The following is a 19,160-nucleotide window of genomic DNA, read 5'->3' on the forward strand; positions in this document are numbered from 1 at the left end:
ACATGCTGAATGGGGTGGGTAATAAATCCTGCTGAAGTCCAAAACAAATTTTTTAAATTTTAAATGAAACTCTATACCAAAAGGTGCATGAATGTCATAGATACAAAATGTCAAGATAGACCAGTAAACAAAAAAGGAAAAGTTGCAGAACTAAATGTATGATCCTATTTGTGTACAAATTACATATGTGTGAATATATGTGATTATATACACAGGCAAACACACATACATGTAATGCACAGAATAAAAATCTTGAGAGGATGAGCAGTCATTTTTTGCTTTGTACAATTTTGTCTTTTAAAAACATTTTTTGCAATAAGCATGTATCTACTTTATAATAAAAACCAATAAAATATAGACAATACCACCTATATACATTGACCCCCTTGTTCTTATTTCTGTGGTTTAATTTTTTTCTGCCTCGCTGTTACTAAATGCAATTTCCTTACCACTTTGTAAGGCATGAGAAAGGATAGTAAATACTTTCCTAGCCAGGAAAAACTGGTATAAACTGACAAAGTCAACATGAATCTGAATATTTAGTAAATACAGTATTCCCTCACTTATCGCGGGTATTACGTTCCAGATGCCCCCGCGAAGTAGGAACCTTACATTTATTCTTCACTCTTAAACCTACATAACTTTAACAACATACATATACAGTACTGTAAAATCCTGCGATATAGTGAAAAATCCATGATAAATAATTAAATATAATATTTTTAAAAACCCCGCGATACAGTGAGGCCGCAATAAGTGAACCACAATATAGAGAGGGACTACTGTACATCTCTGTCTTCATTACTTTTTAGTTTTTAAAATCACTTAAAATTTTAAATATACACTAGACAGGATACTATAACAAACACTCTTATAGATTTGCTCTACTTACTTGAGTTTTTTAAAAAGGAAACAAAATACAAATAAGGCTGGCATCCCCCATGCCTGTGCCTGGCCCTAATCCCTTCCCTTTCCAGAGCAGAGGGTGATTCCACTTCTACCACATCACACTCAGCTCCACTGCTAGAAGCAGCAGACGGAGGCAGGGCAGACAGGGGAAGGTAGGAAGGAGAATTAGCCTGAGGCCTGCAAGTAGACACTGCCCTACCTAAGGACATTTTCATTATGTATGAGAACACAAGCCAGCAGTCAAGTGGGGGGAACCGCTCTTTGTGGTTTCAGGAATTGAAGCCCAAGCCATGAGCCAACCTCCCCCCGAACCCCCCGGAAAGGCCTCTAAGTCTCAGCAGAAAACCAAAAGACTGTACGGCAGACAGGACCGAAGGCCACTCAGAGGGTTCCCATGGGAACTGGGTTTAAAGAGTGCATATTATGCTTTAGAGCTTGCTCTGCTTTTCTTATCTCTTAGTTAACTATAAACAATCTGTAGCAAAGAATATATGAAACCTTGCACCTAATGCCAGTGTGGCATCAAGATGTTTAATAGACCCTGACACAGACTGGTCACTGTGCCCTCTATATTGATATCTATAACCTGTAACTGTTGACTGTAACTCAAGTGTCTTAAAGTTTATCGAAGATTCATGAATCTTAACCTTGTATCTTCCGAATCCCTTCCTCAATAAAAGGCACGGGGAACGGGAATCTTGCGCTTTCTCCACTAGAGGGAACAGCAGCCTCCCATTCCCCCCAGACAAAATACAGTGTCCTGGATAAATTTGTTCCACCGTGATCCTGTAACCTCTGCTGGACAGAGAAGTTTCCAACCGAACCAGGGCATTGGAGGCAGCTCAGCCTCAGTAAAGCCCAGCACAGGAAGATGCATAATTTAAATATTATTTTCTTCTCATGGTATAGCAAGAAAATTCACAAGTTATACACAGACCCAAGTGAAAAAGCTGTCAAGGTAAGCTGGTTAAAATTTTAGATAATATAATAAAAAAGAACTATTAAAAATAATTTTTAAAATTTAGATAAACTGGGACAAAGATATAAAGAAGAAATACTCATTGAGACAGGTAAGAGGGGGCAGAGCTGGTGTGGAGAGGAATCAGTGAGGTAGTGGCCTTGGCAGTGGTGGTAGTGGTGGCGGCAGCAGCAGCAGACCAGTGGGAAGTGCACTAACATGTTTTATAAAGTAGGGAGGGATACCTGGGGAGTGCTTCTAGTACCAGACCAAACCAGACTAGACTGTGAAGCTCACAGTTTCAGCGCCAGGGAAAATAAAGCCTCGTTGCTTCTAACTATGAACACCAGTAGGGGCTGGGGCGGAGGAAGAAACTGCAGGTCTCTCAGCAGAGTCTGCTTGTTTAAAGGGCCCCCACAGTACTAGAACATCCACAGACCTACCCACTCTGGGAACGACGGTCAGCGCAACAGCTAGAGTGGCACCAGCCCTATACAGGAAGCAAGAGAAGTGCCTGGAAAAGGGGTGAGTGCTGAACAAGCAGTATTGTTCCCTTTCGGACCCCTCCCTGACATACAGCGCCACAACATGGTGAAATGGGTCGCCCTATACTGACAAATACTAAGGCTCCACCCCTTACAATGTAAGAGGAATGAGAGCTCTACTAAGACACAGAAGCAAACATAGAGCCTGTCAAGATGAGGAGACAGAGAAGCATGGCCCAAAAGAGGGAATGGATCAAGGTTCCAGTGGGAGAACTAAGTGACGAGGGGACAGCCAACCTAACAGACGTACAGTTCAAAACACTGATGAGAAAGATGCTCACAGACTTGATAGATATGCTTAAGTATGGAAAACACAGAAAGGAAAAAGTGAAGGCTATGCTAAATGAAACAAAGGAAAATCCACATGAAACCAATGGTGCAGGGAAGGAAACCAGGGTTCAAATCAATGTTTTGGAACATAAGGAAGAAAAAAATTGTCAACCAGTATAGAATGAGGAAACAAGAACTAAAAAAAATGAGGAGAGGCTTAGGAACCTCTGGGATAACTTTAAACATGCCAACATCCGAATCATAGGGGTGCCAGAAGGAGAACAGGAAGAAAAAAAATTGAAAGCTTATGTGAAAAAATAATGAAGGAGAATTTCCCTAATTTGGTGAAGGAAAGAGGCATACAAGTCCAGGAAACAGAGAGAGTCCCAAAGAAGCTAGACCCAAACAGGACCACACCAAGACACATCATAATTAAAATGCCAAAAGTTAAAGATAAAGAGAGAATCTTAAAAGCAGCAAGAATAAAACAGAGAGTTGCCTAACAAATGGTGCCTATAAGACTATCAGCTGATTTCTCAAAAGAAACTTTGCAAGTAGGAAGGGACTGGCAAGAAGTATTCAATGTGATGAAAAGCAAGGATCTACAACCAAGATTACTCTATCCAGCAAAGCTATCATTCAGAATGGAAGGGCAGATATAATGTGCTTCCCAGACAAGGTAAAGCTAAAGGAGTTCATCATCACCAAGCCATTATTATATGAAATGTTAAAAGGACTTACTTAAGAAAAAGAAGATCAAACTATGAACCTTAAAATGACAACAAACTCAAAACTATCAACAACTGAATCTAAAAAATAAAAACAAAATCCAACTAAGCAAACCAGAACAGGAACAGATTTGTAGGTGTGGGGATCATTTGGAGGGTTATCAGCTGGGAGGGGGAAGGGGGAGAAATGGGGAAATGGTGCAGGGATTAAGAAGCATTAATTGGTTCCGTACAAAATAGACAGGGGAAGTTAATAATAATACAGGAAAGGGTGAAACCAAAGAACTTATATGCATGACCCATGGACATGAACTAAGGGGTGTCGGATTGCTGGAGGAAGGGGTGTACTGGGCAGAGGGGAGCAAAGGGAAAAGAAATTGGGACAAATGCAACAACATAATCAATAAAATATACTTAAAAAATATACACACACACACACAGCTATGCCTGGGGCCTCAAGATCACCCAGGCCAAGCCAAGAAAAATCTCTGGAGATAGATTCTGGGAAGGTTTTTAAAGCTCTTCCCAGGATCCTAATGAGCAGCCAGAACTGAGATCTGCTGTTCCAGGCCCTCAGCCTCTCTCAAATTTTAATGACCAAAGGAATCCCCTAGGGAATCTTGTTAAAATGCAGATTCTAGGCATTCTAACAGAATAGACATTTTCCTATCATTTATTTCCATTATAAGAAGGAAACTTGGTAGCCAAAGAGTATGTGCCAAGTAGAGTCTAATGATGATCTGAATTATATCAGAACTCTAAAAAAAAAGTTTAAATATGTTTAATTAGAATCAAAGACCTCCATCCCTGTTCCCATCTATCCTCTTTTCCAGCCTTCCCATCTATAGGCAACTGACTCCGCAGAATTAGGGTCTGGCCTTGAAACAATCCTGATAATTTAATCCAGTTTTTTAAACAAAAAGAAAAGCATTCCACATTCCCTTGCCCGGCTCCTCTAAGCCTACCCCACTGTCTGCATTGTTTCCTTGAATACACATGCTCTCCATGGAGTTTACGTCCTGTCCAAGGGTGACACCTGCAAGGCTCACTATTTCTGTCTGCAGAGACTGGGCTTGACATCAACGGTCCTTCTCAATGACTCTGCCAAGGGCCATGCTCTCCTTGCTGCCTGGTGACAAATGGCCTTTAAAAAGCCTGACATTTTCTGTAATTAACTCTCCTTTGTTCAAGGAGCCAAGCCAACTCTCCAAGTGCTTCTTGCAGCTAATGATGGCAAACCTGAGTGTGCCCCAGGTCCCCTGTGGTCAGGGTGTGCTGCCCTGAACAAAGCCCCTCAGACCCTGAGGACTCAGCAAATTCATCTTCAGAACTTTTTCATTCAAGGAGATTTTCATGTGTCCAGATAGCAGGATCTAAACCCAAGTCACAGGACTGGGCTCTTTAAAACCCGTAAGGCAGAACTGGTGGTTGAAGAACTTAAAGACTTTATGGGGAAAGCAGGGGCAGAGAAGCAAGAACATAAATGAACATAGAAGAAATCCTATTGTTTCTCTCCCTTTCTCTAAACTAAAGAAAGCACACATATTACATGTTGGTAATAAATAACAATGGGTTTGGTACTACAGGCACATCTCAGAGACAGTGTGGGTTCAGTTCCAGACCACCTCAATAAAGTGTATATCGCAATAAAGTGGGTCATAATCTTTTCACTGGTAGAGGGTCTTGCCTTCAAATTATAAAAAACACAACATCTGTGAAGTGCAATAAAGGAAAGCATAATAAAATGAGGTATTACCTCATTGCCTGTATTACCATCTTTTTTTGGTGCAAGTTCTCCCTCCCTTACATTTTCAAAATGATGCTTGTAAATCCATCTTGCTCAGCTGTCAACCACATTCCTGCCAGTGGCTTTTTTCCCCAGTGTTTGAGTTGTCACCCAAAAGCACAAAGCCTTTCTGAATTTGTGCTGAAGAGCTTGATTCCCACCTGCCATGTTCCACTTTTGCTATACACACTTGCTTATTAAAGGTTCTGGAAAGTCCTGTGGTAAATAAGCCCATCTAACTATTTAAAACATCTTTTTTCCAAATGTCATCGTTCAGCAATATTTACCAAGTGCCTACTCTAGGCCAGGAGTTTTCTAGGCCCTGGGGATATGTAAGGCAATACATACTCCCTGCTCTTATGGTGCTTGGTGCTAGCAGAGGAAAATAGGCCATTAACAAGCAGAGCCATTCATGTATAGGATCACATAGGTGTGATCCTACATACCCAATGTACAGAGCAGTCAATGCCATTGACAGTAACAAGAAAAGTAAGGGACAAAGGGAGGGCCTCTAGGAGGGCATGACATTGAGAAAAGGCAGAACAAAGTGCAGAAACAAATAATGCAGCCAACTGGGTGAAGAGCTTGGTCTGGATCCCAGAATCCCAAGAGCAGCAAGGAGGCCCATGTCACTCATGGACTGAGCAAGAGGAGAAGGTTGTGGCCCCAGTGAAGAATCCTGTTAGTGCCCCTTTACTAAGATGGAAACACCTGGGTCCTCCCCAAATCCTCATCACACACAAACCCCAGGGGGAAGATCATGTGTCCAGTGTTGTTTTTAAAACATTCTTCCAAAACATATCCAGACACTAGAGGAAATTTTATGAAAATAATCCAGTAATGTACAAGGAACTGGTAAACCCTGGGAGAACTCATAGGGAGAAGGGAAACTAAACACCTAAGGGCTGAAACAATGGAAGACATTCTACAAACAAATCAACCTTTTCATACCTTTTGAGTTTGAACTAAAATATATTATATAATCAATAAATTATTATGTTATACTTAATAAAATAAAATATTGCATATGAATTCATAAAGTTCTATTATGGTCACTGTGATTTTTAGACTCATAGTTAGGGTTTCTCTTGATCTAAGTTCAGAAATTTTCTTTGTCTACTTGGCCATCATCATTACAATTTACCATCTTAGAATGACTGATCATCTCTAGTCACATCTGTCCTGAGTTAAGATAGATGTGAGGTTGAGACAGGTTCTCATAATAATAATAAACAAATAATAAGCAAATACCTGTGTAGGACTCACTGCATGTCAGCACTTCTCTTAGTAGGTACTAAACTCATCTCCAGCTCAATCTTGCTCCTATTATTATATTTAAGAAAACACTTCTTCTAAGTATATGTGTACATACTCATACTGAAGAGTTTTAATTTTCCTAAAATATTCATATGAGCAAGAAAGGAGGCAGTAAAAATACTAAATGATGTGACTGTCAAGTAACTAGGGAGCTCACGTTCTGCTTCACATACCTTCTGAGACCTGGGGGCAACATTTCCGTGTAGCATTTACTTTGCCTGAGGTTCTTGCTTCCTCTGGTCACTGTATAGGATAAATTAAGAAACCAAAAAGCACCATTAAAAGTGACAAGATCAACTTATTTAACACAACTTGGTCTATACTTGAGAAAGACTTAACCACTTTGATTATTCAAGTATATCTTGTACAACAAGTCTCTTATTGAAGTGGGTAATATTTGGATTTCTTGGTAAATGAATAAGTATTCTAAAGGTACCAAAAATGCTAGCTATTTAAAGGAATGTAGCATGAAAAATTAAATATGTTTTGTAGCAAAAATGATCAAATTCTATTATACCTGTTTTATATGTCTGGTATCAGATAAAAAATTCCTGTGCAAGATGATCAAATCTTCCAATGCAATGTGTTCTCTGGATTTTGTATTTCTTCAAGCTTTAACAAACCCTGGCAAGCTCTAGCCAAATGTTATATCATGAATGAATAACTGGAAATAAATGAAACTTACAGAATTAGAGATTACAGATTTAATAGAACTATCTGGGAAAATAAACATCAACTAATTTACCACACAATATAGCCCAAGCTGCTGGGATGCATGCAGCACAGTCTAGCTGTGCTTTCTTCTGCTCTTTAGAATACAGTGTGAAAATTAAAAGCAATTTCATGTTATGAAGATCAAAAGATTAAGCCTTATGTACTCACATCCAGATTCTTTCAGACCTGTATCAGGAGAAAACGGGCTCTCTTGGCTTCTGCAATCTCTAAGGCCCTGTATTCACCTCTCTCTCCTTTTAACATTTCTGGCTCTCTCTCACTTTTTTATTGTATAATCTCAAGCATTTGGAAAATGATGTGCCTGTAACTGCAAATGGCCTGGCATATGTACTAATTCTTTCCTTTCTTTGTTCAGTTTTGTAAGCACTTCAGTTTTCACTCCAGGGGAGAGAAGATTTTTTTCTCTAGGATATTTCTTTGAGATTCTTTTCTTCAGGGTTGAGAGCAAAGATGGAAAGAAAAACCTTTCCATCTTAACCCAGGATGGACTATGCCCTCATTTTCAGGGGGGAAAGGGCGAAGACCATTTCTCTCTTTGTGGCTTTTCTCTTTCAAACCAGTCGCTGAAAAGATTACGGGCAGGTGCTGGAGACCAGCAAGCAGGAGTTCAACTTAGTTGCCTAATTTAAAAAATGTCTGAAACATTTCTCACCCTGGCAGTTACAACTGCCCAATACTCAGCCCTTCATGAAGCCAAGCCTCAGAGTTTGGGTATTTCAGACAAAAACCTCTTTAAGACAGGGCTCCCGCTCAGCTAACCAGAACCTGGCCGAGCTGCCTTCTATTCAGGGCCGGCCCTTTCAGCAGACTGGGAGAACAGAAACAACAGCTTTGGAAAACCTGGTTCATCTTCCCAGCCAGAGTGCAGAAATGTATGCCTCAGCCTCAACTTCTGACAGGCCTCTGCATCGTCAGCATCCGAGCTGAGAGCACCCTGGAGCTTGTCTGGACGGAGACATGCATCTGCAACCACCCTCCCCTCTCACCCACCAAAATTGCACACTTAGGAAAGGTTGCACATGGTCCCTCTTGCCTGCATGTTTCTTGCACCCAAGTGGAACATTTTCTTCCTATTTCTATCTCCAATTACAAATGCAAAATCTCGGTCAATGATGAAAGGAAGAAACAGATCACCGAGTGTCCATAATTCCAGTGAGCCCAGAATCCCGCGGCAAGGACTCCGCCTCATTGCATAATTAACGTGAGGAGGGCTCTTCCCGTTAATCCCGCCAACTAGGGAGGTCCTCGAGTCGCCACACTGAGATGCTGCTCGCAAAGAAATCTGGTCCCTCCGTCCCTCCGTGCCCCCGTCGCCCCCCCCCCCGCGTCGCTCCCCCACCGCCCCCGTCACCCGACCCCGTGTCTTTCTGTCCACCCGGGTGAGATGGGGGTCGGGGTGTGGGCCTCTGTGGAACCCACCCCTCCGTCCGCCCGAGCTCACCCTCCGTGCAGCCGAAGCCCTTCCGCGACCCTGAGCAAAGCTCACTGCGGCCTCACGGACCTGTGGGCGAAGGGCGCGCGTCTCAGTGTCCGGGAGCGCGGGAGGCCCGCCCCGCGGAGGCCCCGCGCCGCCCGGAGAGCCAGGGAAGAGGCGGCCACGGCGCAGGAAGGCAGAAGTCCGGCGCGCCAGGCCCTCTCGTGGGGCGAGGCCACCACCGCACGCCACCTGCAAGCTGCACACGCCTCGGCCGCCAACCCCGCCGTGCGCGCGCCGCCTGCTCGACCGTGCGCGTCCCGTCGCCGTCCCTCCGTGCGCGTGCCGCCCGGGGCCGCGGGCAGGCGCGGCGAGGCCTAATGCGGCGCGGCTGAGGGACTGGGGACGTGGTCTCTGTCGCCAGAATCAGATCTCGGTCATGGCCTTGCGCCTCCCTCCTCCCGGTGAAAACAAATTACACCCCAGGAAATTACCAAAAGAGGTGTGATCAAAGCACGTCCCACCAGGTCTCTAGCCAGAAGACAGCTTAGGTGTTTGAGAACAGAAAAAAAAAAAAAAAAAAACTTGGATAAATGGGGTGTCTTCCTACCTAGTAAAAAGTAGGGCTTCTGTTCTTTGCCAAGCCCTCTGGGGGATGTAACTTTGTTGTCAAGGTAGAGTTGATTGATAAACTGAGAAAGGCCAGACAGTATACAGTCCTGTGGAGTTATAGCTTTAAAAACTTAAAAATTTTTTCAGTTAGAGTGGACGTACAATAAAATGTTAGTTTCAGGTGTACAAAGTGAAGGGATTAAGAAGTACAAATTGCCAGTTGTAACCTCTTAAGCTGCAGACGGCAGGATTTTAGAGCCTTATACAATAGTCAGTTCCAAAAGTGTTGGGAGATTTTATTGCCCTGGGAAAGGTAAACTAGTTTTCTTTTGATATAACCTACATGTTTGTTAACTACCTAACTACATATGTATATAGCAAGTGTGATAATATAAATACATACTTTTTTTGTCAAGCTTTCAAGAAAGCAGCTTTTGGGAGCTTGATTTTTGTTTTTTGTTTGTGTGCTGGTTCTCTCCTCAGTGAGTTAAATATAATATCAATGAGACTCAGCCTTTCAGAATTTTCACTTTTAACGTGAAATTAAAGCCAGCATAGCTTAAAATGGCAAGATGTTTTACTTGGCCTAAATATCATTCCAATATTTAGCCCTTTCTTTGAACACTATGGTCAAGATGAGACATTTACTTCTTGAGGATTTGAGTGGACACACATACATGGGAAAAGCACAGTAAGTAAATCTGGAGCTTAGTTGTAACATGGAATGTTATGCAGGATTTAAGTGTCCGAGCTCTGGGAATTAGACTTCGTGGACTCAAACTCTTATTCCACCACATCTATCTTGTGATCTTGTCAAGTTCTTTTATCTTGCTCTGCCCCAGCTTCCTCATCTAAAAAATGGGAAAATTATATAGTATTTACCTCACAGAGTTTGCTAAAGAATAATGGACATACAGCATTTAAAGTACAAAGCACAGTTCTCCCTCAGTAGTTAACCTTACAACAAATATAAGCTACTTTAATTATTATTACTTATTGCATTCCCAGGATGCTGTTCAAATATTAAAAGATATAGTTCTTTCTAGGGGCTCACACATTGGTGACTAGGGTAATTTAATAGTTTTCTTAGGATTTTTCCAAATTATTCTACTTCCTCTTTTGTTTCTATAAATGAACTTCAGGAAAGTTTTTGTAGTCTTTATGATAGGAAGATAGTTTCTAAAGTAGTGGTTCTCAGAGTATGATTGTTACAGAACCCCTGGGCTGCTCCAGTTGAAAACAAACCCAGGGCTCTTTAGTTAGGGGCCCAATTGCCCACCGCCAGAATTATAACTCTCAATACCAGAGTTTAGTGAAAAGAAAAAGAATTATTTATTTAACAGTTATATAGATTTAGATTATTTGTGGATTTCTGCTGTTAAGTCTATGTTCTTTAAAACACCCATAAACACATATCCTTGCCTCCCCCCCTACCAAACCTGGACAGTCTTAGGAAGGTCAGAAACACCATTTCCTTACTTTCCAAACACAGTTCAGCTTTACCAGCGGCTGCCAATCACTCAATTCTGATTGGGGAGGTCCTTTCTGTGCTGTGGTGCCCTCCAGCTCTCAATGCAGAACCGCCGGGATTCTCAGCCTCCTTGTAAACTGCCTTCTTCCTGCAAACCACATGGATATCCTCTCCTTCTCAAAACCGCATGGCGAGAGCCTCTTAAAGCAGCCTGGAGACCCCTTCTCCAAGCCACATGGAGAGAGCACACGAGAGCAGGAGAGAGCTAAAATGTCCGCAGCTGCTTATATATCCCTTACTACGTCCTCTGACACAGTGGGTGTTGCAAACAGTTCTGACCATTCACAGAACCTTACGTAGGCTCTGTCTGCTTTTTCCATACCATCCCCTGGTTCAAGACCCCTCCCATCTACCTGAGGCCTTGGAAGCATTCGAGCAATTTTGCATAAGAAAGACACTAGACACCAGCCTCAGGCATGTGGAGGCATTCTGAAAGCTGCTTCCTTCTCTGGGGATTTTTTGGACTCCCCTGTTCCTGTAACATGATCTGTGGACTCCTGGTGGTCTCCCAGATACTTTTACGGAAGTTGCAATGTGAAAACCATTTTCACAATAATACTAGGATATTAGTTGTCTTCACTATACAGGCATTTGTTCTGATGATGCAAAAGTAATGGTGGGCAAAACTAATGACATTTAGCATGAATCCAAGCAATGGAACAAAATTGAATTGGTAGTCATTGCATTCATCACCACCGTGCACTTAAAAACAAATGTACAAACACAAAATATCACTGAAGAATGTCCCCTTTGGAATGGAAGGGGAAGTGCACATAGCACTCCTGTTACAGAAACAGGGGAGTCCAAAAATCCCCGGAGTTTGCGGCTGGAGGATGGGGAGAAAGAAGCAGCCTTCAGAATGCCTCCACACGCTTGAGGCTGATGGCTGGTGTCTTTCATTATGCAAAATTGCTTGGATGCTTCCAAGGCCTCAGGTGGATGGGAGGAGTCTTGAACCAGGGGACGGTATGGAAAGCACACAGAGCCTACGTGGGGTTCTGTGAATGGTCAGAGCTGTTGGCAACACCCACTGTGTCAGAGGACGCAGTCAGGGATATATAGGCAGCTTCGAACACTTTAGGGGGGTGGTGCGCTCTGGGGCTGTCTCCCTCATTGGCCGGTGTTCGCAGAGGTGCTCTGGAGAAGGAGAGGAGATCCACGTGGTTTACAGAAAGAAGACAGTTTGCAAGGAGGCTGAGAATCCCAGCGGTTTTGTATTGAGAGCTGAAGGGCACCACAGCACAGAAAGGACCTCCCCAATCAGATTGAATGATTGGCAGCCACTGGTAAAGCTGAACTGTGTTTGGGAAGTAGGGAAACGGTGTTTCTGACCTTCCTAAAACTGGCTAGGTTTGGTAGGGGGAAGGCAAGGATATGTGTAACTGTTAAATAAACAATTTTATTTTCACTCAACTAAAGTATTAAGAGTTATAATTCTGGCAGCGGGCAATTGGACCCCTAACTAAACAACCTGTGGGTTTGTTTTTAATCAGAGCAGCCCAGGGGTTCTGTAACACTCCTGCTGCATACCCAGATATGGTGGTTGTCTGGAGGCAGAGCTCTTGGGCAATGGTTTGCGAAGCAAAAGAGCTAGCTTCTTTTTTTAATGGAACACCATTTTTGGAAGAACTGACAAACTGATTCCACAAACATAGGTATTTGGCAGACATTTCTCCAAAATAAATGCAATGAGCCTGTCATTTCCAAGGAAAACAACTGATAGTGTTTGTAATCACTGGTAAAATACAGGCTTTCAAGTGAAAATTCAAACTTTTGAAAAACTTGCATCTGTCACTATGAGTATGACAGCATCCCAGTACTTAAAGATTTTTCTGATGAAATCAGTGGTCATGCTAACTATATATATATATAATATTGATAGTCTGATAGTGGCAAAATATGAAATACATATCTGGCCTTTTTTCCAGTTCCTGACAGAGAGCTTCTAAAACTTGTAATGTCCTAAATGATAGTGTTGACAGGATTACCTTTTTGTTTTAATATGTGGTCTTTGTTCCTGGTTCCTGACAAAAGCTCCTAATCCCTTGGAATTTCTTGGGAGCATCTTTTGTTCTAATGAGGGAGCTCTAGTTGGGCCCCTAGGTAGTCTCAGATAGGACTTGTTGTCACCACAAAGACCAAACCTTAATTAGAAGCCTGAAACTTTCAGCCCCACCTCCCTTAACCTCTTGGATGGGAGAGAAGCTGAAGATTGAGTTATTAATTGATCCTGCCTATGTGATGAGACCCCATAAAAACACCTAAATGATGGGGTTTGGAGGGTTTCCAGGCTGGTAAGCATATAGAGGTGCTGGGAGAGTGGCCATGTGGAGCGGGCATAGAAGCTCTTCATGCACCACCCCCCATAACTTGCCCTGCGAGTCTCTTCCATTTGGCTGTCCCTGGGTTGCTTCCTTTATAATAAAGTATTAATAGTAAGTAAACTGTTTTCCTGAGTTATATGAACCGGTCTAGCAACATCAAAACTGAGAAAAGGAAGGTCATGGAGACACCTGATTTATAGCCAACTCAGACAGAAGTGTGAGGACCCAATATTTGTGACTGGTACCTGAAGTGGGACTGAGCCCTGAAAACTGTGGAGTCTGACACTATGGGTGGTGTCAGAATAGAATTTATAGAATTTAATAGAAGGATATTCATTCAGTTGGTGTTTGGCAAATCAGAATTGTTGTTGGTGTTGAGAAACACCCCAGGCTGCTGAATTTTAATGTCACAGAATAGGAGAAATTCATTGATAAGTTTGTGAATTCTGCATTGTACTAAACTTGAAGAAACTACCACTGAGTTTGGTTGTAGTAGTAAAGAAACATACCCAAAACTATCTGAAAAGATAATTAAAATACTTCTTTCTTTTCTACTTATCTGCATGTTAGGCATAAAGAAGCAAGCCAGTGACTCTCAAACCAGTAGGAGATAATTAACAGATGAATCATGGAAAAGGGGCAAGGAAATGACATTCCGAAGCTCCTCACACGTATCTCTGGAATTGAAAGGAGAAAGATTGTTGTCACCAAACACAGAGAAATGGGAAGACGAGAAGATATAGCTAGATAACTTTGCAAATAAGTTGGAGATAGACCTATAACTAGATTATCCTTACTTAATCACACCCTGAGTTAAGTAGTTAATTGTGTTAGATTGTGAACCAGGATTAACCAGTAATGGAGAAACAGGGTAGAAGGAGAGGGTAGGGGGAGCTAATCGCATTCTTATAAAATCAGTTTTCTCTGTCTGCTTCTTGCACACCTTCTCCTGGCCGGTGGTGCGCCAGACTCTGCAGACTCATGAATAAATGCCTTGCTTTGCTGCTCAAGTCCTGTGTCCTGATTTTTACTGTGAGCGTTTCTCACATGTACAAGGAAGAATTTTCTTCATATTCTTTGACCAACGTAACATTGCAAAAGATTGAACACAGAAACAAATATATGTGTCTAGCTATCTTCTATTAAATGAGACATTAAAGAGATTTGCAGAAAGGAAAAGAATGCTAATTTTTGTTTGTTTTAGAAAATATAGTTTTTCCTTAAAAGATGTTATTTATGGTAACATATAATAGTGTGAGAAACACTCACAGTAAAACACCAGGACCCAGGACTTCAGCGGCAAATCGAGGCGTTTGTTTATTCACGGATCTGCACAACCTGGCCCAGCCAGCAAACGCATGCACGCTGAAGTAGACAAAAAAAAAAAAACTGGTTTTATAGTAATGTGATTAGCTCCCCCACCCCTTTTTTCTCCCCATTTCTCCATTACTGGTTAATCCAGGTTCACAATGTAACGCAATTAACTACTTAACTAAGGGTGTGATGAACTAAGGGTAATCTAGTTATAGGTCTATCTCCAATTTATTTGCAAAGTTTTCTAGCTACATCTTCCCATTTCTCTGTTTGGTGATGACAATCTTGCTCCTTTTGATCCCAGAGATATGTGTGAGGAGCTTCGGAATATAATTTCCTGGACTCTTTTCCATGGTTCATGTTAATTATCTCCTACTGGTTTGAGAGTCACTGGCTTCTTTGTCCCTTGCAATGGGGATATTATCATTTTCAAATGAGTTAATGAATAATTGTTTTCAATTTATCAGTGTTAAGGACTAATGTTGTAAGTAGAGATAGATTTAATCCATATTAATAAAAACTGAGTTCCCCAATAATTTTATTTATTTATTTATTGTTTTTCTATCACAGTTGCTCCACTATTTCCCCCATTGCTCCCTCACACCCAGCCCACCCCTTCTCCCACAGTCAATCCCCACCCCGTTGTCCATATCAATGGATCATTTATACTAGTTCCTTGACTAGACCCTTACCTTACTTACCCCCTTTCTCTCCCTCCCTCCCGCCCTCCTAGTAACTGTTGGTCTGCGCCTTGTTTACATGCCTCTGGTTCAATTTTGCTCTTTTATTTGTGTTGTTCATTAGTTTCCTGTATTACGTGATATCATATGGTATTTGTCTTTCATTGCCTGGCTTATTTCGCTAAGCATAATTCTCTCTAGTTCCATCCATGTTATCACAAATGGCAGGAGTTCCTTCTTTATTTCTGCTACGTAGTACTCCATTGTGTAAATGTACCACAGTTTTTTGAGCCACTCATCTACAGATGGGCACTTAGGTTGTTTCCAGCACTTGGCTATTGTAAATAGCGCTGCTATGAACATAGAGGTGCATAGATTCTTTTGAATTGGTGTTTCAGGATTCTTCAGGTATAATCCTAGCAATGGAATTGCTGTTTCAAAAGGCAGTTCCATTTTTAGTTTTTTTGAGGAAATTCCATACTGTTTTCCATAGTGGCTGCACCAGTCTGCATTCCCACCCACAGTGCACTAGGGTTCCCTTTTCTCTACATCCTTGCCAGCACTACCTGCTTGTTGATTTGTTAATGATGGCCATTCTAACTGGTATGAAGTGGTATCTCATTGTGGTTTTTATTTGCGTCTCTCTGATGGCTAGTGATATTGAACATTCTTTCATATGCCTATGGACCCTCTGTATGTCCTCTTTGGAGAAGTGTTTTTTCAGGCCCTTTGCCCATGTTTTAATTGGGTTGTCTGTCTTCTTGGTGTTGAGTCATATAAGTTCTTTATATATTTTGGAGATCAAGCCCTTGACTGAGGTATCATTGGCAAATATGTTGTCCCATTTGGTTGGTTCCCTTTTCATCTGATGATGTTTTCTTTTGCTGAACAGAAACTCTTTAGTTTGATGTAGTCCCATTTGTTTATTCTTTCCTTTATTTCCCTGGCCTCAGGAGATATATTGGCAAAACTATTGCTACATGGGATATCTGAAACTTTCCTGCCTATGCTTTCCTCTAGGACTTTTAAGTCTTTGATTCATCTTGAGTTTATTCTGGTGTATGGTGTAAGTTGGTGGTCTCGTTTCATTTTTTTGCATGTCCCTGTCCAGTTCTCCCAACACCACTTGTTGAAGAGGCTCTTTTCATTCCATTTTATGTTCTTTCCCCCTTTGTCAAATATTACTTGACCATATAAACCTGGGTTTATTTCTGGGCTCTCTGTTCTGTTCCATTGATCTATATGTGTATTCTTATGCCAGTCCAGGCTTTTTTGATTACAGTGGCTTTGTAGTATCATTTGATATCAGGTATTGTGATTTCTCCTACCAGGTTCTTTTTCCTCAGGTTTGCTGTGGCTATTCAGAGTCTTTTTTTTTGGTTCCATATAAATTTTTGAAGTATTTGTTCTAGGTATATGAAATATGTCACTGGTATTTTAATAGGGATTGTGTTGAATCTATAAATTGATTTGGATAGTATGGACATTTTAATGATGTTGATTTTCCCCATCCGTGAACATATTATATGCTTCCATTTATTTATGTCTTCCTTAACTTCTTTCTTCAGTTGTTATATAGTTTTTCAAGTACAGGCCTATTGCCTCCTTGGTTAAGTTTATTCCTAGGTACTTTATTTTTCTTGTTGCTATAGTAAATGGAATTTTTTTTCTAGTTTCTATCTCTGATATTTTATCGTTGGTGTACAGAAGTGCCATCAATTTCTGAATATTTACTTTGTACCTTGCTGTTTCTCCAAATTTACTTATTAGGTCAAGTAGTTTTTTTGGTGGAGTCTATAGGGTTTTCTATATACACTATCATGTCATCTGTAAATAATGACAGTTTTACTTCCTCTTTTCCAATTTGGATGCCTTTCATTTCATTTTCTTGTCAGATTGCTGAGGCTAGAACTTCCAAGACTATATTGAATAGGAGAGGAGAGAGTGGACATCCTTGTCTTGTTCTGATCTCAGGGGGGATGCTTTCAGTTTTTGCCCATTGAGCATGATGTTGGCTTCAGGTTTCTTTTATATTGCCTTTATTATTTTGAGGTATGCTCCCTCTATTCCCATTTTGCTGAATGTTTTTATCATAAATGGGTGTTGTACTTCATCAAATGCTTTTTCAGCATCTATTGATATGATCATGTGATTTTTTTTCTTTCATTTTGTTTATGTGATGTATTACATTTATTGATTTGCATCCCTGGGATGAATCCCACTTGATCATAGTGTATGATCTTTTTAATGTATTGTTGGATCCAGTTTGCCTATATCTTGTTGAGGATTTTAGCATCTATATTCATCAGCAATACTGGCCTATAGTTTTCTTTCTTTGTTGTGTCTTGACCTGGTTTTAGAATTAGGGTAATACTGGCTTCATGGAAAGAGTTTGGGAGTATTCCCTCTTCTTGGATTTTTTGGAATGATTTGAGAAGGCTAGGAGTTAGTTCTTCCCTAAATGTTTTGTAAAGTTCACCTGTGAAGCCATCCAGTCCAGGGCTTTTGTGTGCCACGAGTTTTTTTATTACTGCTTCAATTTCTTTAGTTGTTATCAGTCTATTCGGGCTTTCTGCTTCTTCTTGATTAAATTTTGGAAGATTATATGTTTTCAGAAATTTGTCCATTTCATCTAGGTTGTCACATTTCTTGCCGTACATTTGTTTGTAGTAATTACTTACAATCATTTGTATTTCTTGGTATCAGTTGTGATTTCTCCTCTTTTGTTTCTGATTTTGTTTATTTGGGCCCTCTCTCTTTTTTCCTTGATGACTCTGGCTAAAGCCTTGTCAATTTTGTTTATCTTTTCAAAGAACCAGCTCCTGGTTTTATTGATCTTTTGAATTTTTTGTTTAGTTTCTATGTCATTTAATTCTGTTCTGATCTTGATGATTTACTTCCTTCTCCTCAATCTGGGCTTTGTTTATTGTTGTTCCTCTGGTTCTTGTAGCTGTAGGGTTAGATTTTTTATTTGAGATTCCTCTACCTTTTTAGGTAGGCCTGTATGCTATGAACTTTCCTCTCAGGACTGCTTTCACTATGTCCCATAGGTTTGGGGCTATTGTGTGTTGATTATCATTTGTTTCCAGAAACTTTTTGATTTCTTCCTCGATGTCATTATTAACCCATTTATTATTTAATAACATGTTATTTATTCTTCATGAGTTTGAATGTCTTTGAGTTTTTTCCTTGAGATTGATTTCCAGTTTCAAGCCATTGTGATCTGAGAAGATGCTTGATATATTTCAATTTTCTTGAATCTGTTGAGGCTTGTTTTGTGTTCTACCATGTAGAGTATCTTTGAAGATATTCCATGTGCAATTGAAAAGAATGTAGATTTTGCTTCTTTGAGGTGAAAATTTCTATATATATATACTAAGGGATGCCCGGCTATCTCAGTCGGTAGAGCATGAGACTCTTAATCTCAGGGTCGTGGGTTCGAGCCCCACGTTGGGCGGAAACGTGACTTTTATTTCTCACTATTCATTATCAGAGAAGGAAAACTCTGACTCCAAAAAACCTCCGCTGCCTTGCGGCATACCTCTTCAGGGGAAAGGCTAAGGGAGTAAACCCCGACAGAAAATCCGGAGCCGGAGTCCCTAAGGCGGTTTGACGTTGTAGTCAACACCGGCAACTCCTGCGGCGCACCTGAAGCCAAGCTGTATTGACTCCGTCTTTCCCTTGGACCCTTCAGCTGCGAAGAGAGGGGGGGTCTGCTGCATGGGCAACAGCAGACCCTCCATATCACCCTGCCCAGGCTCTGTAGCTTCAGCTTCACTGGAGAGGACACTCCAGCATCATCGCAAGATGTCGATTCAACACGGGAGGAGACAGATACCGTGTCACTCCCGAGTCGGACTGCACAACCATTCTCGGCGGTGCAGATAGACTCTTAAGAAGCTACACCATCGTCTCTCGAGACGGACGGCTGCCGACGATGACGGATACTAAGTCCATTTGCTCTAGAGTGTTGTTCAATGCCTCAATGTCCTTGGTGTTTCTTTGCTTCAAAGATCTGTCAATTGTTGACAATGGGG

The 19,160-nt window shown here is 41.3% G+C and overlaps 1 protein-coding gene and 1 non-coding gene across 12 annotated transcripts in view; one reads left to right on the forward strand and one right to left on the reverse strand.

The window, feature by feature from the left end:
- CHST10 (carbohydrate sulfotransferase 10) overlaps positions 1 to 8,969 on the reverse strand; it is a 44,353-nt gene extending 35,384 nt beyond the window's left edge. The window contains exons 1-3 of one of the 11 annotated variants that reach the window (XM_090281796.1): positions 8,750 to 8,969; positions 7,031 to 7,147; positions 6,687 to 6,756 (exon numbers count right to left, since the gene is read on the reverse strand). In XM_090281796.1, the coding sequence (XP_090137922.1) occupies positions 6,687 to 6,709 (23 nt within the window). In that variant the 5' untranslated portion in view covers positions 6,710 to 6,756; positions 7,031 to 7,147; positions 8,750 to 8,969. Of the gene's footprint in view, positions 1 to 6,686; positions 6,757 to 7,030; positions 7,178 to 7,395; positions 8,094 to 8,689 lie in introns of those variants that run through there. The other 10 variants (XM_090281795.1, XM_090281794.1, XM_090281805.1 and 7 more) reach the window with 10 other exon arrangements.
- Positions 8,970 to 18,507: 9,538 nt separating this feature from the next.
- On the forward strand, positions 18,508 to 18,580 carry TRNAK-CUU (transfer RNA lysine (anticodon CUU)). Its single transcript has one exon. It is a non-coding gene; the product is annotated as a tRNA-Lys (tRNA).
- The last annotated feature ends 580 nt before the right edge of the window (positions 18,581 to 19,160 follow it).

Source organism: Furipterus horrens, unplaced genomic scaffold, assembly GCF_987537825.1.
Source record: "Furipterus horrens unplaced genomic scaffold, mFurHor1.1.pri manual_scaffold_6, whole genome shotgun sequence".
Taxonomy (NCBI): domain Eukaryota; kingdom Metazoa; phylum Chordata; class Mammalia; order Chiroptera; family Furipteridae; genus Furipterus; species Furipterus horrens.